Source organism: Fusarium solani (genome assembly GCF_023522795.1).
Source record: "Fusarium solani strain SB1 chromosome Unknown bctg00000002, whole genome shotgun sequence".
Taxonomy (NCBI): Eukaryota; Fungi; Ascomycota; class Sordariomycetes; order Hypocreales; family Nectriaceae; genus Fusarium; species Fusarium solani.
The window spans coordinates 4,347,548-4,367,342 of record NW_027072155.1 but is presented as its reverse complement, the minus strand read 5'-3'; the positions used below and the strand labels follow the sequence as shown (position 1 = coordinate 4,367,342).

The 19,795-nt window shown below is 50.8% G+C and overlaps 8 protein-coding genes across 8 annotated transcripts; 6 read left to right on the top strand and 2 right to left on the bottom strand.

The window, feature by feature from the left end:
- Nucleotides 1-120: 120 nt before the first annotated feature.
- Nucleotides 121-590, top strand: MRS44_005333 (uncharacterized protein; the record flags this gene model as incomplete). Its single annotated transcript, XM_046273263.2, has 2 exons — nucleotides 121-232; nucleotides 286-590. The coding sequence occupies 2 exons, from the start codon at nucleotides 121-123 to the stop codon at nucleotides 588-590; spliced, it is 417 nt and encodes a 138-aa protein (XP_046123866.1).
- A 527-nt stretch (nucleotides 591-1,117) lies between these two features.
- Nucleotides 1,118-3,385, top strand: MRS44_005332 (uncharacterized protein; the record flags this gene model as incomplete). Its single annotated transcript, XM_065622557.1, has 3 exons — nucleotides 1,118-1,868; nucleotides 1,909-2,230; nucleotides 2,332-3,385. The coding sequence occupies 3 exons, from the start codon at nucleotides 1,118-1,120 to the stop codon at nucleotides 3,383-3,385; spliced, it is 2,127 nt and encodes a 708-aa protein (XP_065478629.1).
- Nucleotides 3,386-5,195: 1,810 nt separating this feature from the next.
- Nucleotides 5,196-7,195, top strand: MRS44_005331 (uncharacterized protein; the record flags this gene model as incomplete). The annotated part of the gene is made up of 9 exons (XM_065622556.1): nucleotides 5,196-5,244; nucleotides 5,330-5,655; nucleotides 5,705-5,745; nucleotides 5,789-6,228; nucleotides 6,279-6,415; nucleotides 6,543-6,777; nucleotides 6,831-6,843; nucleotides 6,894-6,922; nucleotides 6,969-7,195. 9 exons carry the CDS (start codon nucleotides 5,196-5,198, stop codon nucleotides 7,193-7,195), a joined length of 1,497 nt encoding a protein of 498 aa, XP_065478628.1.
- Nucleotides 7,196-7,660: 465 nt separating this feature from the next.
- Nucleotides 7,661-8,218, top strand: MRS44_005330 (uncharacterized protein; the record flags this gene model as incomplete). Its single annotated transcript, XM_046268581.2, has 1 exon — nucleotides 7,661-8,218. The coding sequence occupies one exon, from the start codon at nucleotides 7,661-7,663 to the stop codon at nucleotides 8,216-8,218; it is 558 nt and encodes a 185-aa protein (XP_046123870.1).
- A 1,986-nt stretch (nucleotides 8,219-10,204) lies between these two features.
- MRS44_005329 (uncharacterized protein) lies at nucleotides 10,205-11,545 on the top strand (the record flags this gene model as incomplete). The annotated part of the gene is made up of 4 exons (XM_065622555.1): nucleotides 10,205-10,413; nucleotides 10,464-10,805; nucleotides 10,856-11,408; nucleotides 11,456-11,545. The coding sequence occupies 4 exons, from the start codon at nucleotides 10,205-10,207 to the stop codon at nucleotides 11,543-11,545; spliced, it is 1,194 nt and encodes a 397-aa protein (XP_065478627.1).
- A 118-nt stretch (nucleotides 11,546-11,663) lies between these two features.
- On the bottom strand, nucleotides 11,664-15,065 carry MRS44_005328 (uncharacterized protein; the record flags this gene model as incomplete). The annotated part of the gene is made up of 2 exons (XM_046268584.2): nucleotides 11,664-13,448; nucleotides 13,500-15,065. 2 exons carry the CDS (start codon nucleotides 15,063-15,065, stop codon nucleotides 11,664-11,666), a joined length of 3,351 nt encoding a protein of 1,116 aa, XP_046123872.2.
- A 1,392-nt stretch (nucleotides 15,066-16,457) lies between these two features.
- Nucleotides 16,458-17,036, bottom strand: MRS44_005327 (uncharacterized protein; the record flags this gene model as incomplete). The annotated part of the gene is made up of 1 exon (XM_046278009.2): nucleotides 16,458-17,036. The coding sequence occupies one exon, from the start codon at nucleotides 17,034-17,036 to the stop codon at nucleotides 16,458-16,460; it is 579 nt and encodes a 192-aa protein (XP_046123873.2).
- A 994-nt stretch (nucleotides 17,037-18,030) lies between these two features.
- MRS44_005326 (uncharacterized protein) lies at nucleotides 18,031-18,357 on the top strand (the record flags this gene model as incomplete). The annotated part of the gene is made up of 1 exon (XM_065622554.1): nucleotides 18,031-18,357. One exon carries the CDS (start codon nucleotides 18,031-18,033, stop codon nucleotides 18,355-18,357), a length of 327 nt encoding a protein of 108 aa, XP_065478626.1.
- Nucleotides 18,358-19,795: the final 1,438 nt, after the last annotated feature.

Below are 19,795 nucleotides of genomic sequence, written 5' to 3'. Positions count from 1 at the left end.
TACGTGTATATAAATTCAAGTAAAGATCAATTGGAATGGCTCAATTCATCAATCCATCGATTAACAAACTCACGACTCTACAAACTCATCTCTCTCTCACTACCAATTAGCTATTACATCATGTCTCACCTCGAGTATTCAGCTTATGAGGGCGCCGGCGAGTGGGCCCGCGACAACCTAGGCTACATGCAGACTGTTCGAGTTGGCGATAGAATCGAAGCCAGCGGCCAGGGTAAGTCTCCAAGGGCACATTATCTCACCTGGGTACTAACACGCTCATCACAGGCGGTTGGACCGCCGAAAACGGCGTCCCCAACTTTTCCGAGTCCGTCGAGGAGCAAATCGACCAAGCCTTTGTCAACGTCGACACGGCGCTCAAGGCCGCTGGAGGAAAGGGCTGGGATCAGGTCTTCCGAGTCAACTCGTACCATCTCTCCATCACGCCCGAGATCACGGCCAGGATGAGCCAGAACTTCAAGAAGTGGATGCCCAACCACAAGCCCATCTGGACCCAGATTGGTGTCAAGGAGCTGGGCGCGCCCGGCATGGCGGTTGAGATTGAGGTTTCGGCGCATGATCCCAAGGCGTGAGGTTGAAGGGGGATGATGCAGTATTTGCATCTGAATCAATCACATATGTATTAAATCTATCACGTGGCACATTAAGCAATCGCGTTTCAACAAGGAAGCAATGTATCGTTCTTTGTAAAAGGTGACCGTTGTAGTTTCACCTGGGCCTTGTCATGAAAAGGCCCACCTCTCCATCTCAGCATTGAAACCCACAGAGTTAGGATAAACGTTGACCATACTTATTTTTTAACCTAATACGACTACCCCGGCCGCAGCACACTTAAAAATCTTTCATTTAATGATAACGAGCTACCATGATGAAGAGAAACGCCGCAAAAGCGGCAAATTTCGGGCTCAACGTGTGGCTCTAGGGTAGCACCCTCCCAAAACCGTGATCCACTTTCTGCTGACTAACCCCCCTCCATTCGCCCCCACCACTTCCGTCTAGCGCGCTTTTCTTCCGATGATCGCGAGCCTCGTTTTTTCTTCTTCGCGACCAAGGCCAAAATTGTTTCATCAATCAACAACGCCCTCGAAACACCGCAACCATGGTGCGCAACAAACCGAACAAGAAGAAGGGAGGACCTCCAAATAGGAATAACAGATCCTATCGCCCATCTCCTCCCCCTCCCCCACATGATCGCGGTCGCATCGGATCTGACACTTGGCGGCCCGACCGCAGACACGACCTGCCTCCTCGTCCTCCCCCGCGCGATGATTTCCGGCCTGGCGGAGGTGACTCATATAGACCGCGAATGCCTCAGAGTGACTTCACTTTCCGTGTTGATAAGCCCGCTGGAATCCAGGATTACCCGCCCAACAACTATCGCCGTTCATACGATCGCCCGCGCCGAGAGCCTGGTCGAGGTCGTGGACGAGGTGGCCGACGATGGCAGCCACCGCCTCATCCTTCCGAGAGAGCCATCATTTCTGGCGCGACAGCAAACCTTCCTGAGGAGCGCCTAGGGGAAGAGGGTACAGCCAAGTTCCGATCCATCGACGAGCTTTCGGACGATGATGAGCTTGAGATGGACATTTCCGACTCCGAGGAAACAGAGGGTCCTTCCAAGAAGCGCGCCAAAACCGGCGACGACTCTGCATCTGGTGATGCTGCGCCAAAGTGGTCCAATCCCGATCCATACACAGCACTTCCGTGCCCCGACGAGAGCACGCGTAAGAAGAGAGACATGGTGAAGTTGATCCGAAAGGCCCGAGTCGAGGATGAAACCGCTGCCAAACTTGCCGCCTCAACCGAAGCTGAGGACTTTATTTCGTTTGATCTCACTGAAGATGAGGCCAGTGAGGACGAAGTGATAGAAGTCCCCCTCCCCGCGTGAAGCGCCGCCGCCGCCACCACCACCGCCTACGAACGCCCCCTCTGGGCCGAAGACCTCGACTGGACCTCTCAACGCGGTAAAAGAGCCCCTGCCAGCTGGACCCAAGCACCAAGCCCTACCTCCAAGAGACACTGGTGGCCCTCTCGGCTCTCGCAAGCGAACAGCAAACGACGAGATCAAGCCTCCTGACTATGGCCAACTCAAAAAGATCAGCACCAAACCTGCTAAGGGCATGCTGCTGTCGAACTGGCAGCCCAAGTCGAACGAGGATCCCTGCCCTTGGGCGACAGTTGACCACTCTGCTACAACAGACATGGCGTTTCGGTAAGTTTGCACCACCCCGACATATCGCGTGTTGCTTGCCGCTATTGGCCCCGGCAACACGTCGACACAGTCACCACTTGAGTCAGGCTGACGCATTCTAGGCTACACAAGGAGATCATTGACTTTTACGAATACGTGAAACCCCGCGATTTCGAGCAGCGCATCCGCGACAATCTTGTCGAGAACCTGCGAAAGGCGATGCGACGCGACGGTAGAAACTTTGCGAGCGCGACGGTCCATCCCTTTGGATCCTACATGTCCGGCCTATACCTCCCCACTGCAGACATGGACCTGGTTGTCTGTTCAGCAAGCTACATGAGAGGTGGTCCACCGACTTACCTGGCAGCCAAGAGTTGGCTGTACAAGTTCTCCAAGTTCCTCACTAGTCAACGCGTTGCCGATGCCGATTCAATCGAGGTCATTGCGCATGCCCGGGTTCCCCTGGTTAAGTACGTTGACAAGCAAACTGGCCTGAAAGTGGACATTTCGTTTGAGAACCTGGGCGGTGTTCAGGCCGTCGACACATTCCTGCGGTGGAAGCAGCTCTATCCTGCCATGCCCATTCTCGTGACTGTGATCAAGCACTTCCTTCTCATGCGTGGTCTCAACGAGCCTGTTAATGGAGGCATTGGTGGTTTCTCGGTTATCTGCCTGGTCGTCAGCATGCTGCAACTCAACCCACAGGTCCAAAGCCGCAGTCTCGTTCCCGAGCACAACCTTGGCGAGATGCTCCTCGAGTTCTTGGAACTGTACGGCCGCGATTTCCGCTACGAGACCAACGCCATCTCTCTCACCCGACCGGTTGGGTATATTCGAAAGGTGTGTTTCATTGGATCTATTCCCTCCACTCTGCTGACGAGCTCCCAGAACGACGTGTCGACTTTCAGCTACAAGAACAAGGATCGCCTGTCCATCATCGACCCCAATAACCCTGGCAACGATATTTCGGGCGGATCATCAAACACCCCGGCCATCCTCTCCCGTTTCCATGACGCGTTTAACACGTTGCGTGATAGGATGACGGCTCTTGCCCGGAACCCGAATCGAGGAAACATCCTCGAGGTGATCCTAGAGGGCGATTACTCGTCCTTCCAGATGCAGCGAGACTTTCTCCGACACTGCCATGAACAGTGCATCGGACCTTGTTCTTCTTGATTCACCTTTTGCTGATGCCAACATTTCATTATACCCATCGGTTCTATATGCATGATTTTGATGTCGGAGTTGCGGATACGAAAATGGATGTTTAGACGGGAGGCATTGACGACGACCCGGTGGCAGCAAAGACACGGTCTTGCTTTTGCATTGTTTTGATTCCGCAACCTGTAAATTAACGCCGTCATGATCTGGAGGCTGGTTCGACTTTGGCGCACATGGCTCGCAGCTTTCTACGCTGTCTCTCCGCATGCATCAGCTTCCCTCGGATGACGGCCTAGTGGCCGATAATGACACAAATTATTCTTGTTTGGGCTACTGACCTTTGCTTGCAGTGACGATGACCTCGCGAAGCCGATGTGATGGCAGCTCCTGTTGCACAGGTTGCCTTGCTGACAAGTTCCCAGAACCTTTGCTAACCTTGCACGTCTGGCGTTGGCCGCAAGATTCGCATTCAACGCCTGTTTGCCGGCCTGTGACTGATGAACACCTCGTTGTCTTTGGACGACACCTTTTCTCACTGCTTGCTCTGCTTTACGCAGGGTGGCGGAGAGGAATCCTATCCTGGCGGTGAAGGAAGTGGATGGTGATGGCAACACGCCAGTATCACCAACTCTTTCGGGGAATGCCTAGAACAACCGCTACATGCCGAAGACATGTGTTCAGCATCATGTGTAACGAATCGGCGATCAGAATCCGAACCTCAGTCCATTGCTGACAGACAGTGAGCAAGGAAGCGTAACGTTGCACTGTCCCTGTCGGGCATGGATTGTCATGCCGCGTCGGATATCGGGAGAATGGTAAACCGAATGGTCGGGGACATTATTGCCGGGAAAGGTGGGAAGCACGCAGTTGAAGCAAGCTTGATGCTAAGGTTACTTGATCATCCCTGTCCTATCCCCTGACAAGCAAACCGGGGGGCGGTTCTTTATTCCTGCAATTGAAGATCTATGCACGACCGGGGTTGAGAATCGGCCCTACTGAACCAGCCACAGGGGAGGCGTCCTGCATCAGGCGAGATTGGTGACGACACGTGAGAGTGAAAGATGCTGTACAAGTGAACTGATTTGAGGCTTGTGACGATCCGGGGATACTCGGACCGTTAATAGTCAACGGTGAAGGATTTCTCGTTTCCCGGCCGGTCCCTTACCCGCCGCAACCTCATGGCAGAGCGGAACTGCCCCTCCCCCCTGAGCCGATATACCTCGGCGAGTGCCGCCTGTGATGCAACAAGGATCGGTATCCTGCTGACGTCGATCTTGCGGGGAAAGGACTTTCAACCGTGGAGTGATGTTGAAAGGGGGGAACTTTGGGTGCCGAATGCCGGACAGGAATATAGCCAAGGATGCTATTCCCATGGCATGGTCCACTCACACATGACACAGAACAATTCTGCCTATTTTCGAGGCCCTCCCCCCTTGCGTGTTACTGCGTGTGACCTACTATACGAAAGGTTCCAGGCCGTGAATCAATCTGGCGAGAACATGCGCTTTGCTCAGAAACACCACACCTCGTGGAACTTGACAATATGCTGATCCTGTTACCATACAAGCAGGTAAACAAACCTCTCCATCCTCAATGCTACACAAAAGCCACTGCTGATTCGGCCCGTGCAACGGTTTCCCCCCTCTTGAGGATCTTCTGACTCAACATACGGTGCGTGGCCTGAATACCCATGAACAAACATATGAATGCAGGGGATGTCCCGCTCGTCTTTTAAGCAGCACACAGCCCCCGAAAAAACCATGGGGTCACCACATGCGTCGACTTTGTTGAGTAAATACTCGACCCCTTACGCCACATAAACGCCATGTATCAGGCTTCAAATGTTTACTTCATTTGCGGCTTCGCCGCCATAGGTACGCCTCATGAGAAAGCCTCCCTGCAAGGCTTGACTAGGCCTTGAGGGCCCCTCTCTTGGCAGTTTTTTGACTTTGGGGTTAGGTGGCGGACTGTTCGGTTTTGACATTTCGTCCATGTCGGGTGTCCTTGGCACCGAGGCTTATAAGCAGTACTTTGACAACCCCAAGTCGTATCGTCAGGGCGCCATCACGGCTTCCATGCCAGCTGGGTCCCTCGTTGGGTCCTTGTTTTCGTCGTTTCTTGCTGATCGGTACTCGAGAAGGGTTGCTCTTCAGATTAGTTGTGTGCTATGGATCGTTGGTAGTATTCTGCAGTGTGCTTCGCAGAATATTGGCATGCTGTGTACAGGACGAGTTGTTGCTGGGTTTTGCGTTGGCATTGCTAGTGCTGTTGTTCCCGTCTACCAGGTTGGTTCGAGTTTTTCTATACGGTTGTTCCAACTACTGACAGGTGTAGGCCGAGATTGCGCCCAAGGAGATCCGAGGACGAGTAGTCAGGTATGTGCCCCTTTCATACACTCGAACTATCCTAACAGTCTAGTTTGCAACAATGGGCTATCACCTGGGGTATCCTCATTCAATACTTCATCCAATACGGCGCCGCAGCCGGTATTGACGGCGGACCAGACGACAAGAACCAGTCAACAGCAGCCTTCCGAATCCCCTGGGGCGTACAGATGATTCCAGCCTGGGTCCTCCTGGTCGGTCTATTCTTCTTCCCGTCCAGTCCCCGATGGCTCGCCTCGCAAGACAAGTGGGAGGAGGCACTCCAGACGCTGGCTAACCTCCACGGAAAAGGCGACAGGACGCATCCGACAGTCCTGGCCCAGTACCGTGAGATTGAGGATTCGCTGCGGTTTGACCGTGAGGAGGCTGCTAATAGCTACAAGAATTTGGTTACGAGGAGGATGCTTAAGCGTGTGATTCTGGGCATGAGTATTCAGGCTTGGAGTCAGCTTTGTGGCATGAACATCATGATGTGTATGTGGAAGCAACTACTGATGTCGGGTGTGCTTACTGACGGAGTGCAGACTACATCGTCTACATTATGGAGGGCGCTAACATTGCCTCCCCTCTGTTGACGGCGTCCATTCAGTACATCATCAACGTGCTGTTGACCCTACCCGCCATTTTGTACCTGGACAAGTTCGGTCGTCGTCCGGCTTTGGTCATTGGATCATTCCTTATGATGACTTGGCTGTTCATCACAGGCAAGTTACTCGAGCAATGATCATCCAAGGTTTTAAAGCTAACAGGAAATAGGTGCTCTACAGCAACACTATGGACAACCCCAGGACGATCCCGATTCAGACGTCAGCTGGGTCGTCAAGGACAACCGCCCAGTTTCTTCAGCCATCGTTGCGTGCTCGTACCTCTTTGTTGCTACCTTTGCCACTACTTGGGGTCCGACTTCATGGACTTACCCAGCTGAGATTTACCCGTCTCAGATTCGAGCCAAGGCCGTGTCCATCAGCACGTCGACTAATTGGTTCTGGAACATGGTGCTTGCCTTTGCTGTGCCGCCTCTGCGTATGTGTGCCCTGTTCTCCAAGTTGAAGTATTTACTGACATGTTGTGAATAGTGTGGAACATCAAGTAAGCTCTCGCGAGAATTTTGGAAATATGCCACTAACTGATCAATCTAGCTACAAGATGTACTACATCTTTGGCACTTGTAGGTACCGTAGCTCTCTTAAGTGACTCTAGCTAACATTCCGCAGTCAACGCCGCAGCCTTTATCCACATGTTCCTCACAGCCCACGAAACCAAGGGCTTCACCCTCGAAGAAATGGACGACGTCTTCGACTCTGGTCACCCAGCCTGGAAGAAGCACAACAAGGTCAGCCGCCTCGAAAACCTCGCCAAGGACATCGAAAAGGGCAAAGTCACTGTCGTGGCCCCTGGAACTGGCGAGGCTGTCGAGGTTGGAAAGGAGGAGAAGATTTGAGCGTTGTTGTTTTATGAGCAAGCGTAGCCGTGGTTTTGATGAAGCGTTGATGTTGTGATACCTTTACCTTCTTTTGAGGTCGAAAAGTTGTTGAAGATATTTTGCAGAAGGGGTTTATCTTCTGGTCGCACATATCTCTTTTATGATATCCATTCTTTTATGCGACAATAATAATGAGCTCGACATATCAACTCTCACTCTGTGTCCATAGGAAGAACTCAAGAACTGCTCTAACAATATTCAGATCTTGCCAACGTCATCCTCGTATTGCAATCTCCAACGTGATAGGGCAGATAATTCAGCTCTCAGGGGTTGTGCTGCTAGTTCCAGAACTATTGCTTTTGCTTATCCGCACTAGGACTAGGTGGCGTCAAAGCTCAGGGGCAATATTGATAAATCCATCGCGAACCCCGTATTTTTCTGCTCTTTTTTCATTTCTTCATCTCCATTCTCTTGGCCTCTTCAATGCCTTCTGCCAAGTCTTTCGCCGTTGCGGCGCTGGCTGCCTCGGGAGTCCACGCAGGGGCGTGTAAGCCAGGCTCAAGTTCAACGGCTCTCGCGTCAACAACTACCACGGAATCAATTCCATCAAGTACTACAGCTGAAATATCGACAACAATCACGGAAGCTCCGTCTACCACAACCGCGTCCACGACTACGACTTCATCATGCACATCGTACACGTTGAAAGACGACACTGGTGAACTCAACTGTGGCATTGTGGGTCGCGACGCAAGAGAAGGTCTTCCCGATGGCGACTCGACTTCCCTGGAAGACTGTGCCAAGAGCTGTATCGAGGATCAGGGCTCTGACGAGACTTGCAAGCTGTTTGAGTACACTCCCGATGAGCCGGATGGTGTAGATGTCTGCAAGCGATACGCGGATTATTTCTTCACCACGGACGAGATGGGTTCTAGTCGATATTATGAACCCAGCTGCTTCGAGTGTGTGAGGGGAGAGTCCAACCCTCGAGGTGGTAGAGGTGGAATCCGAGGAGGAGGACGTCGTCTGCGTCGGAGATAGGGGCTACGGGGATGAGATGACGTTGTATTGAGTTTGGGAGATCTCCTGCGAGGCGGTTTGTGGCTTGTGCGTGCCTGAGTTTAGTGTTTTCTGTATGCGCCATCGTATGTCATGAAGAGGAGGAGTTCGGCGAGGAATTCCCCGCATTGTTTCCAGTCAACCTCGAGAAGAAATGGCCATTGACATTGTGTTATATGTAGCCAGCCGGAAGAAACAGGTTGTTCTCTTGATGTTTCAAATACGGCGTCAGCGTTTCTATCAGAGCAACCAACATGTGCAAACATATTCCAAGAAATGGGAGTTCAAGGAGGGGAAGAAAGCGGAGAGCTGGAGGCTAATGCACCACTCGGATCACATGGCAAGAGAAAACATGCATTGGTGGCCAAATAAATGTTTGTCTCAACGTTGTCACGCCGAGAAGGGGAGAGTTGGAGTGGATTTAAGGTTAATGTCGACTGCCGTGTGCGAAAATAAGCTCATCCGAGGCACACTTAGCTCGGCGGGGAAATTAATTGTGAATGTCGTGAACAGCCTGTCTCGTGTAATATTGTCCATCTCAAGGTTGGCTATCTTGCTCTCTTACAAGCTTAGGATAACATCCTCTGAGGTCTTGAGTTTGAAAAAAAAAAAAAAAAAAAATAGCTCACCTCGTATAGCTGATAGGAATTTCATCTGCCGGCGGGCCGGCGGCCATGCCCGCCATCAAAATCGTCCTCCCGCTAAGACAGAACTCAACCCGCGTGGAGGTGTTCTTCGGGACGTGGAGGTTCACGACGGCTCAAACCCTCTGAATTTTATAACCGACGTGTTTGATTCGAGGCAAATCTCGGCTTAAATTGCCAAGGAGAGGTGATTACGTTCTGGGCGTGGGGGCACACGCATCACCACCCACTCGATGACAGCTACGTATTGAAACGCCGCCTTGTGATCACGGCACTGCTTTGCGTGTTTCAACCGAATGAGTTGATGGGAAGATTGAATAGCGTCAGTTTAAGGTAGCCTGAGGTATAATGTCGTTGTTGGTAGCGTTGGCTCTGGCTCCTCGTATCTGGTGCAAGTGCTTGGCGTTATGAGAAGTGATTGAGAACTTGAAGAGAGGAAACAACCTAAACTCAGACTCAAAAACCAGAAAAGAAACCCCCACGAATAGCAAGACTCTAGAAAAACATTAGAAAAACTACTAGGATGATCACGGTTTATATCCTCTCCATCTTATCTCTCTCAGACGAGTCCCACGCAAAACGGGCGAGATGAACGGACCGAGAACCTTGATGGACACGTCTATGCTCCCCCCGTCAGCCCACTTGGCAACTATTCGCTCCCGCTTCCTCTGCCCAATCGTAAATGCGGCATTATTAAACAGGGCTTCAAATTCCGCATAAAACCAAGGTGCGTCATCTAGCCAGCTGCAAAAACCATCCAATAGCTAGTGCATATACAAGGGTAAAGAGTAGGTTTCAGCCACTTTGTATGCATGCCGTGCACTAACGAGACGTCAACCATAGTGACGGATTTTCTTTGGGGTGATACTAGCAAGGAGGAGAAGAAGCTGATTCGCAAGCTTGGTAGGCACCCTGATGGCTTCGATTGTTTTGTGCTCATCTAACAGTTTACAGATTTCTTCATCCTCGTAAGACTTGATGTGACCCTGGATTGGATTCCCTGCTGAGATGAGCATCTTACATAGACCTTTTGCTGCTTCAGCTTCTTCTTTAATCACCTCGGTACGTCATTCCCTTTCCATGAGCCACCAGGGATGAGCTAATTCAGTTCAAGACCGACAAGCCTTTGCGAACGCATATGTGAGCTCTGCCCTGTGATAATACCCCTGCTTCTCGTACTGATCATACTGCTAGGTGGCCGGATTGAAAGAATCTCTCGAACTCACTGGAAACCAGTACAATGTCCTCCTCTCGATGGCCTCGGCCGGGTAAGTTCCAGCCACCTTGAGCTGGTGAGCTCTCCACTAATTTCTTCTCATCCAGCATGTTGGTCGGCCAAATCCCCAGCAGCCTCATCATCCAAAAGATTCGACCTCGGATATGGCTCTCTGCTATGGTAGTCGTATGGGCTGGACTCACCATGGCCAGTGCCGCCTGCAAGACATACTCTCAACTCTGTGCTGTCCGGTTTTTGATGGGGTTGGCTGAAGCAAGCACTTACGCTGGTTCTATCTACATCATGGGTTCTTGGTAGTACGTCTTCCACCCTGCCAGTGCCCGCAGCACCATTAACCAAGTAATAGCAAGTCCGACGAGATCGCGAGGCGAACTGCAATGTTCACTGTCGCAGGACAAGTTGGCAAGATGTTTGCCGGCGCCATGATGGCGGCAATCCACGAGTCTATGGAAGGCCACGGCGGGCTCCAAGGCTGGCAATGGGTCTTTCTCATAGACGGAATTATTACGGTGCCCATCGCAATCTTTGGCTTCTTCTTCTTTCCCGATCTGCCAGAGATCACTGAGGCACCCTACCTTGACGAAAAGGAACGTCAGCTGGCCCTTGATCGGTTGCCGCCCAAGCGTGAGGATGGGCATAACATCCAGGCATGGGGTCTTATCAAGAGAGTGCTGGGCCAACCCTTGATGTAGGTTCCGAAGGATTAAGCTGAGAACCATGCTGACCTCAATGTGATAGTTATATCTGCTGCACTTTCTCGGTGCTTTCCACAGCTATGCAAGCCTACATTGTCCAGGGTCTAATGCTTCTTTACCTCAAGTATCGCAAGGATATGGATGGTTTCAGTCAATCTCAGGTCAACACCTTGCCGATCGCCACGCACGCCATCGGCATCGTTGCGGAGCTCTCGTCTTCGTTGGCCATCGATCGATACAACCAAAGACTAACCATCGGATTCACTCTCTGCGCCATCCAAATCATCTGCTCGATCGTCCTACTGGTTCCAAACATGTCTGTACCCGGAAACCTCACCGTTCTCTACCTCTCCTCCACATCGTACGGTATCAACCCTCTGTTATATAGCTGGTCAAGCAATATCGTGGCGCGCACTGCAGATGATGCCGCCCGCAGTGTTATACTTGCTTCGATGGCCGCTAGCGACGGACTTTTGTGGACATTTTGGGGTATCGTCTTGTATCCGGCTGACGACGCTCCGTACTGGCGCAAGGGATACATTGCAATGATTTGTATCAGCATAGCTCTTGCAAGTTGGCTCTTTGTTGTTCGCTGGGTATGTAAAATCCCCCCTCTGGGAGACAACAGGCTAATAGTTCGCAGCTCGATGGGTACACAGCAAGAAAGTACTCTGGAGATTGTTCTGATTCCTCGGATCCTGTGGTTATCCAGGTTGACAGCCCGACCAAGTAGGAAGATGTGGTACTTTAAAAGGGCATCTTTTAAGGAGAAACTTTGTAAACCATTAGCCTCTTAGATGTAAACCTCAGGTATATCACAGGCTGCCACTGGCAACTTCCCTAGTAAGCATCTAAGGCCGACTCTCATCTTCTGAGCCATTTGAAAACCTCAAATAGTAGACGTTGCTCGGATCCCAGCGCACGACCAACGTTGATCCCCGGACATCCTGGTTCCGGTGCGCCACACCCTTGCTTGAAGGGCGATATCTGGAAGGAAGCCATAGGTGCTTTTCTGAATCTCTGAGAATCCAACTTCCCTCAATCTGGTACTTGTGTCGAGGTATCGGCCCAGGTTCCAAGAGGCCAGGCAAGTATTGACATGGCAAATCGTCATTTCCGCTAAAAGGATTGAAGGAAACCGTCCACAGTTGCGAGTCGTCGAAGTACATGGAGTCTGAGCGGCCGCTTAACGTATTATCTCTGAGAAGTGTTGGTACACTCAGATCATGAACTTGGAGAGTATTACCCCGGGTGAAATATGCCACATATCTTTCGTTCTTTGATATTAGCACATGCTGGTTGGCTGCTGTACTGTCGGGCATATCACTCCCCTCAGAAAACGGGTCAATAATGTTGATCATCTGAGAGTCGGCAATAGCAATGTTGTTTGAGCTTTCCAACACGCGCAAAGTCGAACGGAAAGAACCCGCAACGTGAAGCACGGGTAGACATTTGCCAGTATCAACATTGTAAACCCCTAGCGAACCATGAGATGACCACCAGCCTATCCAGATCAGCTGGGCAGATGTCCTGGTGAATGCAAGACTAATCGGTGCCAAATCGCCAGAGAAAGAGATATAAGGCAGGTCAGATTGGCTGAACAGCCCATCTTTTAGTGCCAAAGTGTGAATGCACTCTCCGGTATCGACGCTCCAGACTCTGACACGGCCAGTCGTGCCACTCGTGGCCACCAGTTTTCCGTTGGGCGAGAACGCTATGTTAGACCCAGAATCTGCAATCCTCGACTGGTCGCGAGGATATGTGCCGGCCATGGTGCTATCGTCCTCGAATACCCGAAGACATTTGCCCGTCTCCAGTTCCCAGACCGCCAAGGGTCCAACCCCTAGGAGGAAGAAACCTGATGAGCGAGGTTGAATGAGAATTCGACCTTTTCCGCGGCCGCCACATGCAAACTTTGCAAAGGAAAGGGGCCCCAGTGCGACCTTATGCGTGGCTTCTGATCCAATGACCATTTTCTTGATAGCCTTGCGCGCCTCCAAATTCCAGACAGTGATGGTCCAGTCGGTAGATAATGTGACACACTCGGTTGTAGTACCATTGTAAAAAGACAGGGCCACAACCGAGACCTCGGACGGGTGTTCCAACACTCCTTCTTGTCGGCCCGTAATGAGATTCCAGATGGAAACTGTCGAGCCCGAGGCTGAGAGGAGTTTGTCGGAACTGCCCTCCGGGAAGGATAAGAGCATACTCTCCAGGCTGGGGTTGCTGAAGATGCTAAACGGGAATTTGTGCTCGCAGGGAATGATCAGAGTATGGAAGCACTCTCCCGTAGTTGCATCCCAGACCTTTATGGTCCCGTCGGTTGATGCTGAGGCCACAACTGTTCCTTTGGGGCCGCTGCTTGAGGACATGGCCATAACATCGGTATCGTGGCCCTCGAAAGCCGAGAAAACTGAACTCCAATATTCTCCAGTATGCGGTTTCAGAAGTATATCTCTTGGCTCCTCATTCTGGAATATCTGCCTAATGAGACTCTTGCTGGGGCTGAAGATGAGGGCAGAGGAGTACACCTGAAGCGGGTAGTTCTCAATCCCTACTTGATGAAATCTCATAAATCGGAGTGCATCCTCTACAAGTTTGGATAGCAGAATTGGCTTGGTGACATCTTGCCGTCCCTAGTCATGTTAGTGGATGAATTTCGATACTCGGTGAACTCGAACACTTACTTCCAATAGTGATGATAATCTTGCAATTGAACGGACACCAGACGGAAAACTATTCAAAAGAGAAAGGGCCTCGACCCAGTTGAGGAAGCTCTGTCTCAGAAAGAGATCAACCGGACCTCCGTCGGCGATGAGGTCTGATATGGCTTCACGATTTTCTGAAGCTAATGAGATTAGATGATCGGTCCAAAAGATGCAGCTGTAGCGGACTGCAGCAAGCGGGTCTGGCTGAGGGACGTCAAATTCTTCGATTGAGACACCTGGCCGCTGCAATTTGTAAATGTCGCGTTCCAGTGTTGAGGTCATAGCCTGTAATGACCTCTCGATGATCTCGCGGTGCGTGGGTTCGACCTTGATTGGAGCTGACGGGGATAGGAGAAAGTCCTTGGCCGACTGATGAATAAAGTAGATAGTTTCGTGCTGTAGAGTAAGAAACGCATGACAAATGCCCACAACCTGCGCCGTCTCGTTTTCCTCAATGCCAGCCAAACATGAAAACTCTGCTAGTGAGACCGGACGGCTGACAACTGCTGCAAAAGAAAGTACTTTTAGACATGACGTGTTGCCAAAAGACTCAGGGACCTGGCGTAATAAGTGAAGATACAAGTTATCTAGGCCCGGAGGAAATTGATGCACTGTGTCGATCGCCTGGTCCATTCCAGCTCGCTCCAGTGTCTGACACGCGAGTGTCACCCAGTGAAGATTGGCGTTGGCGTTTCGTTCCAGATGAAGTTTGACGGCCATCTTTGTATCTTTGTCGTAACACTGGGCCTCTGCCAGTTCATCGACCTTGGACTGCAGATAGGTGCGAAAACTGGCTGCCTCGGAGCTGGCACCGAGCTCAATGCGTAAGATAGGATCCTCCATAAACTCGTCGAAATGTTGTTCGATGTCTGATTCGTTCCGGCTTGAGACGATCCATTTCACCCGTGGCGTCTCAGAGGAGAATTTGGCGACGAGATTCAGAAGCTGATGGATGCCAATCATGCATTCATCGAGAGCGTCGACAATGATGACGATGTCCCCTAAGCCTTCCTGGTGGAGAGCCTTGCTAAGAATTTCCTTTAGCGCGTACCAGGCATTGTGATCCCAGAACAAACTCCTTCCCGCGTTCTTGTACTCGTCCTGCACAAGTTCTCGAACGGTGCCGTGCTCTCTGGCCAACATGTAGACAAGCCCCCGCAGAACTGCAGCGGAGGAACTTAGATTCTCATCCGACTTCTGACAGAAGAAGTACGCCAACGTCGCCTCTTCGTTAGTCTGAAGCCAGTTGATGATGCTGCACAGCAGCATGGTTTTACCCTTTCCAGAGTCTGCTTTGATCCAGAGGAGACGGTTGCTCTGGGGATTCCGCCATTGAGCGAAGCACGCATCGGCAAAGACCCAGTCGCAGGGTTTTGCCAGTAAGCCGCCTTTGAGTTCTTCAATGCGATCTTTATCCCGGCGTGGATCGGTGCCTCGCAGGTCAATCATGCATTTGTTGTCTTCCGGGCTCAAGATGTAGTTATCGCCAACGTGAACCTGCGAGCGTTCAGACGCGGACAATTCCTTGACGCTGTTCTTTGCCATCGTGGACACGGCCCATAGAGCGGATGATAAATGATAGGTAGTGGAAAAGCTCGAAGGGGAAGGTAACGTGACCGAGAGAGACCCCTACAGAGCGAGGACCCTGCCAGGATCCTCCAAGGAATGTTAGTTTAATTCTGATGCCTTTGTCCGCGGACTTTCGTGTGTGAGTGGTGAAGACACAGAGACTCCCCGAGTAGGCAAAGAGAAGATGAAACGTTGAAAGTTGATGTAGTGTTGAGAATTGCGGGGAGAAAGAATGAGATCCGAGGTGTGAGAGGGCGTAGGTCAGATCCAATGCAACATTATGGGGTTGACCAGCCCACTAACTGAAAGCTCAAGCGCGGGCGGCTAGAGAACCAAGCACATACGCTTATTGGAGCGGCGCAGTGATCCACGTTGATGAGAGCTGATATTTCAAGCCTTGGCTACTGAATGTGGTTGGGCAAACATGTTTCAGCTGGTTGGTAGTGGAGGCGCAGCAAGTCGCAAGTCACTTGTACTGAATCAGGCTGTGATGTTACAGGGCCGTGGAGAATAAATGGGAATCACATGGAACAACTGCAAAGGAGATCAAGCAACGGAAAAATGAGAGTCGCGGCAGTTAGCGGGAGAAAAGGGCTGAAATGGCCGAAACCGCAAGCTTTCCTGTCAAGTCCAATCGACGAGCTCACAGGCTGCTGTTCATCAGGCGAGTCGCAGCGGGTTTTAAGCTGACATGCAGCAAATCAGGCTGTGATCTGGCAGGCGTCCAGCAAAGAGGTTCGCGGAATGACTGCGGAATTAAGAAAGACGACTGGCCAGGCTGTCCGAGGCTTTTAGCAGAGGCGCACCACCTTGTATCTCATCAGGCTCTGGAGTGAGAGGCCTCCAATTGTCAGATTAACATTTATGAAGTCAGTCAGGCTCTGACATACCCTCGTCTGAAGAGAGAGAAACACACTTGACACTTGACCGGCGAATGGGAGTGTCTACAATCACTACCATGTCCGGCCTTGGAAGAAGTTTAACGGAAACCGTTATGGAACTACCTATTCGTCTTGTAAATGGTGAGTATGGCCTTGGAAGAGCACCATTTTCTGTCAGGGCTGACATGTGCAAGTAGGGGAGGCAGCCGACGCAGTCAAGCTCACGTACGAGAGCAACACCACTGTAGGCGATTTGAAGCGTCTACTTCGGGCACCGCCTCAAAACTTTGATACGGAATGAGTTACTTTCCGAATCGAAACCTCTGATGGAATGTTGGAGGAAGTGGGCGACAGGAGACTCGTTCAAGATCTAGCCGAAAGAAGCGGAACGCTCAGCTTTGAAGGCAAGAAGTCTGTGACACCAGGTAGTTATTGCTCTCCAGGGTACCCAATTTCTTCAGGCAACATCGGTTTCTTATACTGTCTATCAACCATATCTGTTTCCAACGTGAACTGTAGACGAGCCCTTGGCAAATACGGAATCTGCCTCATTGTGGGTTCGATCCTCGATTGCGGCGCTCAGAGCAGCAGTGCTCCAATCGTTTCCCAATCTAACTTTGGCGCCCTCACCGCTACTAATAACTTTCACGGAGTTTCTCGCGTTGGTGACTTTGGCCTTCTCCTTGACAACATCCGCCAGGAGAGAGTCGGTCTCAACTGCAGTCTGATGCAAGACTGTCAGACTCTCCTCGTCGGCGATATCCTCAATCTCCAGCTTGACAAGACGACGACGATTAAGCTCTTCAGCAGGGAAGAGGCTCTCTAGGTCGTCCAAAAACCCCGATATCTGCTCAATCAACTTCTCAAAGTTCTTTGCATCGTAGAGCGCCCATGAGGCCTTTTTAGCGAAGTTGACTTTTTTCTGACTGGGACGACGAGCAACATTGGTCCATCTAGCGCGGAGGCTACGGAACTCGGGTTGCAGGTCCTCTTCGGTAAGGCATTTCAAATCTTCCTTGGGGCGAAATGTCGACCCAACTGCACGTACTCGAAGCATTCTATGCATTGCTGGAAGAGACCCGCAAGGCCGATGGCACCGGTCACTATTCCAAAGACCTCTGCCATCTCAAGGGCCTGGGATTAGAATTGTCGTGCTTTGCGATTCTAGCGATGCGATAACAGAGGATTATGTTTGTTGGTCAGACTGCTCTGATAGTTGGCTCATTATATTGGGTCTTTGGAACCGCCTGCGCCACTAGGCTGTGCCCTCATGTGATAAGCCAACTACCCTAGAAATAAGAAATATCCAGAAGCTACATAACCCTAGAAACAATATACCTTTAAGATATTTCGATTTTTTTTTGTAATATGAAGTATTAAAAAGTAACCTATAAAGAGGAATTACAACCCGCGCAACTAGCTAACTGGCGCGTTCTGTTTCTTAGCCTTGAGTAACTTGCTTCTTGTGGCATCTCGTGCTCTGTCGACGTCACTATGCGCAGAGCTTCACACAGCATCGGTGGTTCAATGCTCCATCCTGATACCCGGACTTACTGTTGATGTTTCCCATTTATTCGGGATCAGTTCCAGCAATCTGGCTTTATCTGATCTTGATCCAGCATGAATGAGTCACTGGCTACCATATTTGCGGCACAGCAAAGTGATCCCTGCTGTCTAGAACGCTCCTTGTCCGCATTGGGGACCAGAACACACCTCGGTTAAAGGACGCGACAAGCCACCAACAGATTTTGTCTCAGCGCTTACTAGGCACCAGCGTCCTTTTACGAGCGCACCTCATGCCTGCTTTTTGTTGACGACACGTTGCGAGCTGTGCACCATGTGACATATATAGTGAGACACCCACTCAAATCTCGCCCGACTGCCTCCTTCACGCATTATCTTGACACCTTTCAAAGCGCAAACTATCAGAATCTTATCTGTTTTGCTGTCTTGTGCATTTACCTTTCTCGCCTAACTATCGCGAGATCTTCCAGACCCGGTAAGACCAGCTACTTACGTACTCCCGCGATATAGCTCACCAACACAGCAAAGCTCTCACGATGAAGGTCCAGAATCTGCTCGTTCCCATCTTCGCCAGCGCCGCGCTGGCAGACCATCATCCGGGCGCCAAAGAAAAGTGCGGCCGACTTGGTGTTATGGAATGGGACCCCGCCGACCTCCCCGAGGGTGTCACCCCTGACATGGTCCGCATGTGTGCTGATCACCCCATGGGGATGGGTAACTACTGGGGCTGGGGCGAGTATATGCCCGACTGGGTCCCCGTCAACCCTCTGGTTTACTTGCTTGAATGGTGGTATGGCGACGATGATGGCCATGATGGCCATGATAATGGCGACGTCGAGCTCGAGCTCGACCTCGACCTGTAGATGGTGGATGGGAGGGAGTTTGAGGCATTTTAGATGCCTAGCTTTCCTCAGGTGCAACCAGACCTGCCGCGCGATATCTGCCGTATGTCAAATTTTGGAATTATCACGATGCAGTCAGACTAGCTATTGCAATAAGACATCCTGTGAAATCAACCCCATGGTGTTGTCATTTGAGTTTCTAGAAACTAACTAATAGGCTCCTCAGACCAACAACATATCTAGCTATGTGTACGTAACTCTATTTAGAGTCCTTATTTAGAGCTTGGACATAAGATAACTTATGCGGAGGGACATCTTGTGCGTCCTTTGTTGTGGAATAACCTTCGCCATGTCGCACTTGTCATAATCTGGTCTTCGGCCCAGTGAACCTGCTAAATTCTTTTCACTGAAAGACTTCCCTTTACTGGCCAGTCGTACAGGATCACCTATTGGACCAACATACAGTCCAAGAGAACAAATATACGTTGGAGAGACTAACAAGGCGTCGCCGAGAGGTCGAGGGCTAGATAGACTATCGTCATGTGTGATAATGCCTAAATCCCTATCCTTATCCTGAGGTTGGCGCCTAATGTCTACGAGTCCAACGCCCAACCAAGAGGGTATGAATACAATAGAAAGCGTCGGAAAATGCTCACGAGAAGATGAAAGTTGTGTCAACCTGAGACCGGCTTGGATCCGCCAGATCCAAAGTGTGCGCCAACGCCAAATAAGACCTGGTTTTGTATTCTCTTCTTCTCCTCCCCCTTGAAAGAAGGTTCCCCGGGGTCAGAAATACAAACCAATGAAGAATCCGCATTGTCCTTAGCTGGTGGAGGCCTAGGGGAACCACTTCGAGCAACAATGCTGTAGGTCTCTGTATCGATGCTGGCCAGTGAAGTTAGCCTGATGGTTCATAAGAGGAATGGCCACCATGGATAGAAATGGGATCAGTGAACATATAGGTTGGGCATTGTGATGGAGAAGAGCTTAGGTAGTAAGCTAAACCTTATTTAAAAAGGCGCTTTAAAAATCGGGAAGGCTGTTAAAGGTGTATATATATCGGCGGCAATAGGGTGGTATCGCCAAGGGAGAAGTATGAGTTGGAGGTTCTTATGCTTGAGACAAGCTTGATGGTAACAGAAAAGAGACAGGCGCAAGACAAGCCATGATAAGGTGAAAGACTAGATATTTATAGACGGTCGATAGAGTACATAAACTCCAGAATTGACAAGTGAAATTAAATCCCCTCTGCTTAGGCGTCATTGCCGAGAGTAAGCAGCCAACAACCCGGGCATCTAGAAATAGTCGGCAGCCGCATAGAGGCATTCAAACTAGGTCAAGCTCAGAGTCAAACAGGGGTTGCCATTGTGAAATGAACCGAAAATCGTAGCAGCAGCAAGGCATCGTGATCCACCCTGCCCAGGTGTTGGTCAGCAAAGCCTATTCATTAGCCAGCGAA